Source organism: Carassius gibelio, chromosome B12 (genome assembly GCF_023724105.1).
Source record: "Carassius gibelio isolate Cgi1373 ecotype wild population from Czech Republic chromosome B12, carGib1.2-hapl.c, whole genome shotgun sequence".
In the NCBI taxonomy this organism is placed as follows: domain Eukaryota; kingdom Metazoa; phylum Chordata; class Actinopteri; order Cypriniformes; family Cyprinidae; genus Carassius; species Carassius gibelio.
In genome coordinates, this window is record NC_068407.1 from 915,876 (window position 1) to 923,375 (window position 7,500).

At 33.8% G+C, this 7,500-nt stretch overlaps 2 protein-coding genes across 7 annotated transcripts in view; both read left to right on the plus strand.

Moving 5' to 3' along the window:
• The window catches only part of dlg5b.1 (discs, large homolog 5b (Drosophila), tandem duplicate 1), a 169,438-nt gene that overhangs the window by 50,461 nt on the left and 111,477 nt on the right, over window positions 1–7,500 (plus strand). The gene's annotated exons all lie outside the window — the stretch shown is intronic.
• LOC127968803 (calcium-activated potassium channel subunit alpha-1-like) overlaps window positions 1–7,500 on the plus strand; it is a 71,006-nt gene that overhangs the window by 17,557 nt on the left and 45,949 nt on the right. For all 5 annotated transcript variants that reach the window (XM_052570144.1, XM_052570145.1, XM_052570146.1 and 2 more), the window contains exon 3: window positions 5,341–5,402. In XM_052570144.1, the coding sequence (XP_052426104.1) occupies window positions 5,341–5,402 (62 nt within the window). The remainder of the gene's footprint in view (window positions 1–5,340; window positions 5,403–7,500) is intronic.

A 7,500-nucleotide genomic window follows, 5' to 3' on the forward strand; every position in this document is an offset into this window, starting at 1 on the left:
ATCATGTGAAAGCATTAAATGCAACTGTTAAATGTTTAGTTGAACCGAACTAGAGATGTGAAAGCACCCTAAATCACTTCAGCAGAGCCTATTCAAGCTTTTGCATTCAGTTGAGTTAAAGTGTCTTTCATTGAAATATCTGCTCCTGCTTGCTCTGGTCTCCATCAAGAGGGTAGGGGACCTGCAGGCATTTTCGGTCGACGATTCGTGCCTAGAGTTTAGGCCGGCTGACGCCCAGGTAATTCTGAGGCCCCGGCCCGGCGAAGTGCACAGGGTTCCCACTACACCAAATTTCTCCATATACTCCTAAATGGATGTTATATGTGTATTTGCTCCTTCGGGAAGGATTGGGCTTCCGCAGCATCCCTGGTACGTTTTCCCAGTGTTATCCAGTCTCACCCAGCTGGATGCAATAATTGCATGCCAGTGTGCATTGGCTCGTTTAGTTTCCACTCAAAGAAGATTGGTCTATCGAAGGGATATCCCAATTTCCTCAGTCCCCTTCAAGGAACGAGGGTTACCATATGTAACAGAGACATTTTCCAAACTAATATTTGTGTTTCTGTTTTCTAGAGCTTCACATGATTACCTGCAAACACTAATGAGATCACCCCGTTCTGTGTTGTGTTCTCACAGCTTTTGACTGTCATTTATAATTTATATAACGGTGACTAACGCTCTCCATCCTTCACAAAGCACTCGAACAGAAGATCTGTGACATTTCCCTCGCTTTACTTCAGCCTCTCATTTACAGAGCGCTGCGAGGATGAGGATGAGGATGAAGAGCGCTTTCAATAATTCACTAGCTGCTGTAAATACTCTCTCTCTCTCTCTCTCTCTCCTTCTCTCTCTCTCTCTCTCTCTCTCAGACTCTCTCTCTCTCTGTATCTGTTGTATTCGATCCATTAAACGCAGTGACATTTCTGACAGAATGGAGCGTCAGGCGTCTGATCCATAACGAGCTCAACCTTTATTAGCCTTTACTGCTCTTACACTGAGTCTGCTCCACTTTACAGAGCTGCTCCGCTGAATGTTGTTTTATTTAGAGCTGGCCTTTGAGTATTTTATTTATTTATTTATTTTTTATATGAGTTTCCACAGTTTGTTTGATCTGAACCTGACTATTAATGTTAAAATGTAACAATGATTTATTGAAGTAAAAACATAAATTAAAACATTAAATCCCATTTAAAATATTAATAATATTAATGAATATCAAATATTAAAAATAATTAATATTAACATTAACATTCAGATATTGATTAAACAGACTGTGCAATCAAATCAAATCAATCATTAAACTATTTTTTTAAATAATAAAAATGATGAATATATATAAATGGTCTTTTTATGAAGAAAGCCAGATTTAAATGTAGAATTTTATATAAATATATATATATATATATATATATATATATATATATATATATATATATATATATATATATATATATATATATATATATATATATATATATATATATATATATATATATATATATATATATATATATTTTTTTTTTTTTTTTAATAGCTTTTAAAAAGCGTACCAAAGGTGGCATTGATAATTTACAGCACAGGATGAACAAAAACATTGTTTCCTCTCTGAAGGACACACACACACACACACACACGCACACTCGCGCACACACACACACACACACACACACCGGCAGTGAACGCACGAATCTTAGTTCCTCATGTGACGTTCATTCTCATGTGTTTTTTTATTTTTTTATTTATTTGTTTGTTTATTTTTATCCATGACGTAGATTCTGAACCTGATATAATCTTTCCTGCAGCACAGACTGAACTCTGGAAATATATTTAGATATATCCAGCATATTTATATCATTACATAGATTTTACTTTTTTATTTACAAATGTTATCTACTGTTAATTTTACAATTAATATAAATTATTAATGAGGATTATAAATTGTAATTTTTAATAATTTTTAATGCATAAATTATATTTAGAATTAGCTTTATATAATTGTATTAATATTAATTATAAATCAGATATAAATCTGTTCTATATAATAAAATATATTTTTTAATGTTATATCATACTATATATAAATATTACTACTTAATATTAATTATTAGATAAGATATAGAAATATGCAATAAGTTATTATTTTTAATTTTGGAATAATATTGATAATTGCATATGTTTGTGTATTTAGTGAAATGATTTCAGATTGTCAGTGATAAGTGACTTGTGTTATCCAGTGTACTGTATATGACGGTTTGTTTTTAAAGCGCCGGCACAGACGGTTAATGAAATGCGTGTGACCTCTGACCCCCGCAGCTGTATGTAGTAAACACTCCTCTCCTCTTCTGCTCTCAGTCAGTCAGCGATTAGAAATCTCACTGAGTTTCCCTTTCAGACAGCAGATTAGATCTCATGTTAGACACACAACTCACTCCTGCATTATACATCAGATCAGGGCAGTCAAATCCTCAATTATTCACATGCACTTGATTCAGATTTTATACCTTATAGAGGCCACCGGGGCTAGTTGTCACAGTCAAGTCCATTTCTCTATAGACTCGTTACTGAACACTTCTATTGTTACTGAAAAGAGCAATCCATCTAAAACTAAAACACTTATAGTAATAACAACAATGATAAAAAAATTGTCAAAAACTTAAAGTCCAATATCATGTTTTTTTTATTATTATTATATTTTCAGTATTTAGATTATTTATGCATTATTATATAATTGTTTTTCATTTTGTGTCAGATTTATGATATATTATTAATATTACTAACTATTAATTTTAATTAATTTTAATTATTTAATAGTTTATTAATATTTAATCTTAAATGATGATAAAATAAAAACATGGAAAAGTTTCCCTTACTTGAAATAAAATAAATATTTAAAGCTTTAAACTTTATTTTCATTTCAACCTGATTAAATAAAACAATTAAAGATAAGTTTCTACAAATTAACTAATAATATAATGTATTACATAAAATATTTTAATAAAGATAACAAAATATGGATATGGAAAAATATATGGATATATATATATTCTGTATGTATTCTAAACTGATAGATATATTTTATTATATACTTTCAATATAACTACAATGAATTAGTTAAAAATATTAATTTAATATAATTATAATAAAAATAATATAATCATGTTAGTTTATCAAACTTACTATTTAATAATCAATTATTCAATGAAATGTTATAATTCAATAATTAATAAAATGTAATAATAATGTTGCTAATTACATGTATTTCTAATATTGCTAATAAATATAACAATTAAATAACAACTTATTGAAAATAATAATAAAACTGCACCCAGGTGCGCTTGAAGAGCCGCTGTTACCATGGAAACAGATGCATGAGCGCATGGATCAGACTCCTAAAATCCAGCGTTTGACAGACTGTTTTGACTCGCCCCCGTGTGTGAGAGGACATTAAAAATACATGCAGGTGTTTTCTCAGCAGGAGCGATTCAGTGCTTTACAGACAATAGCATTTCCCCTCATGGAAAATAATCTAGCTGCTCATCCAAAATGCATGAGAGACCCGTCACATCCACACACCTGTCTGCTGTCTGCTCGCTCAGAGAGAACTCAGTCACAAATACACTTGAGCATTATTTATTCACTCTTATGTTGCTCCAAACCTGAATGACTTTCTTCATACAGATGCCATAACAAGCTTCTGTTCATGAGCTTTTAATATAAACAATAATGAGAATGAATGCATTAGAAATCCTTATATATTATTCTATAGTTATAATTACGTTGTTTTCATTTCATTTAACTTGAAATAATTAAAACTGAAATTTGATACTAAAAATATATATTTTAACTAAAATCAAAATTTGTAAGTAAACTTGTTAAAAAGATTGATTTCAATATTAATTCATAATGTCAAATTATGATATTTAAATAATGTTTTCCTTTTTAATTTAAAAAGATAATGCAAATAAAAAATCAGCTATAAAGCATAAATCATAATACAAAATTATATAATAATAAAAGCAATAATAATATTATGTATGCATGTATATGCATTTATACATAATTATATATATATATATATATACATTTTTTTTTGTGTGTGTGTGTTTGCGTTTGTGTGTGTGTGTGTGTGTGTGTGAGTGTGCATGTATGTGCGAGTGTGAGCGTGTGTATTTGTGTGTGTGCATGTGTGTGTATGTGCGTGTGTGTGTGTGTGTGTGTGTGCAAGTATGTGTGTGTGTGTGTTTGTGTGTATATGTGCATGTGTGTGTGTGCGTGTGTGTGTGCGTGTGTGTGCGTGAGTGAGTGTGTGTGTGCGTGAGTGTGTGTGTGTAGATGTGCGTGTGTGTGTTTGCGTGAGTGCGTGTGTGCGCATGTGCGTGTGTGCGTGCGTGTGTGTGCGTGTATGTGTGTGTGCGTGAGTGTGTTGATGAGTGTGTGCGCGTGAGTGAGTGTGTGTGTGTGTGTGCGTGTGCGCGCATGTGCGTGTGTGTGCGTGTATGTGCGTGTGCGTGAGTGTGTTGATGAGTGTGTGCGCGTGTGTGAGTGTGTGTGTGCGTGAGTGTGTGCGTGTGTGTGTGTGTGTGAGTGTGTACCCCAGTCTTCAGTGTCACATGATCCTTCAGAAATTATTCCAAAATGCTGATTTGCTGCTCATTTTTGAGTATTATATAAACCTATAATAAGTGTTTTTATTCTGACTACTTTAGATTGGTTCGGGTATGAACCGCTGCGGAGTGATTCGTCAAAGACATAAACTGAGAGAAGTACAGCTCCAGCTCCAGTTCTGTTTATTAACCGCTAGAGAGCTAAAAGTTAGCGACTGCAGCTTTAATTATTTAAAACTATTTACCTTCAGGATCAAGTTTCTTTCACAATGCTTTCATATGGCTTCAGAAGACTTCTTATGATTCTGCTGGGGATTGAACAGTGTGAACATTCTACTAAACGTCTCTTTTTGTGTTCCTCGAAACAAAGCGAGACCGATTTGGAAGGAGATGAGGGAATGATGACAGAACGTTCCTTCGCTCTGAACCGTTTCTTTAATGGATGAGAGATCTGATGGTTTTTAAGTTGGTTTTTTTCTCCCCGTCCTCGGTGGCTTGATGTTTACACAGAGTCCAACTCCTGCCCAAATCTCATCAGGATCTTTCAATTATAATGGGTTTCTGCCAGCGGGACGTTCTGACTAATGAGAACGATGTCCCAGATCAGCTCCAAAACACACACACAACACACAAGCTGAGTGTTTTTACAAACCATGCTAATCGACAGCAGGTCACAGATGATGCACAGAGTTTGATTTAAAGTAAAAGATGTGTTTTATCGTCTTGTGTGTTTCAGGTGGTGCTCGTCTTCGCTCTGAGCATCGGAGCACTTGTGATTTACTTCATCGACTCCTCCAAGTGAGTACATGTTCATTTTGTTGCTCTGCATTTACATACAGGGTTCAAAAATATCCACTAACTTTCACATGCAAGCAATAAAAAATGCAATAAATAATAAGCCTCGGTAGTTGACTATAATGCATGCTTTAAATCGAAGCATAAAAGTCTGTTCAAATCGAATATTCATATTCATATTCTGATTACTACTAGTCGATTTTTTATTTAAAAAATACTTGAGTTACTCGACTACTTGTGGTTCATGCTACTGTAAACGAAAAGACATTAAATAGCTTTTTTTTTTATCAATAGACGTTTATTATGCAACAATTACATATGTAAATTGTCAAAACTTTATAATTATGACACATTCAAATTTTCCTGTTACAGCCAGTATTTGTATCTGTATTTGTGTCTGTAACAATCACAAAAAAATTTTGTGTCTGCATTCGGAAACAGCGTTGATAAGGCCGTTATGGCTATCTTTTTTTTCATAGTTATCACTGAACAAGTATGTCGTGTTAAACTAAAATAATTATTAATTTCTAAAATAACATTTATCATGCAAGCAGAGAGAAGTGATGACAAACGTTTAGTGATCATTTAAACACGACTGAATCAATTTAATGCGCACATTTTCATTACGCAGAACACTAAGCGAGTCTTCATGTTTGGTGAACTTCACTAGACAAATGTGTGTGTGCCGTGCAAACCAGCAAAAGATAAAGATGCAAACATGTAGGACAAGTAGAAAATATATCCGTATTGAAGCTGATTATTAAAGTTTTTACATTGATTCGCTTCACACTCGTGACTTTAGAGGTCTGTGTATAATATTGCGCTGATCCCCTGACTCAACTGTTATCTAGCAAACACCAGACTGTGCCAGCTTCACACAAGTATTCAGGCACAATTATTCTGAATTTATTTGTCTGTTATTCATTTTTGAAGCCATTGTCCGTAACATTCCAAATAAGGAATTTGGCTTCAGCCACACCCCTAATTATTACATTACATATTTTAATTTTACATGCAACATAGATAAGGTCATAGAAAGTAACAGCTACACGCAATTTTGTAATCCTAAAATTCATGTCGTACTTGCAAACTCTTTGTACGCATTATGGTTAATGCATGCTGGAGTAGTCGATTGTTTCAGACAGCGCCGACTAGTGGTGGAAGTAAAAACAAAAAGTTAAATAATAAATGATGGAAACTATATAGACATGAATAATTAAGTGAAAACTTTTAAATCATGAAAATGTAAAACTTTCTGAATTTCTGGGGGGGGGGGGGGGGGTAATGAAAAGAAAACAGAGAAAAAAGGGTACCATAATTTTTTATTATTTTTCTTATTATTATTCAACTGATGAAACACCCTTTTTGAGTGTTAAAATTGAATTAATTAATACAGATTGCACAAAATGTTTAATCTAAAATCAATTAAATGGTTTTCATGGGTCCTTATGTATAAAAAATGCAAAATACTGCAATTAACATTTAAGATACAGTATGCCTAAATTCAGAAGTGAGTTGTAGACCCTCCATGAATCCATGAATAAGTGATGGGGACTGGGGCGGAAGGAATGGTCCCTTGGGCTTCGACAGACAGATTTAGGAATACAAACACAGAGAGAGAGAGAGAGAGAGAGAGTTTAGAGCGTCACCAGGGGGTCAAACTGACGTCATCGAACACCTCACACTTCAGCGAGCTCATGAAGGTGAAGAGTGTTTTGACACAACTGGTCATCACGAGAGCGAGAGCAGGTGGTTTCTCTGATGCAGTTTCTCCTCTGGACTGACTGAACTGCTCATTACATCAAACGGCAGCAGGTGCATCTGTCAGACAGAATCTGGAGGCTAGCAGAAAATAAACATGGACAGATGCATTAACCTCCGAAATAGCATTATAAAAAGTTTATTTGACTTGTGCAGTATATATTTATGATACTCTATATTAATGAGCTCTCAAGCTCTCAAATTGCATTCCACTTGCTGTGTTTCGATTGGTTACAAGACACATGAGAACTGATTACTTTTGATGTCACTGACAGGTTTGGAGAGACCTGAGAGTGTGTAAATGATAAGGAAACCAAATTAACCTAATTACATCACTTCA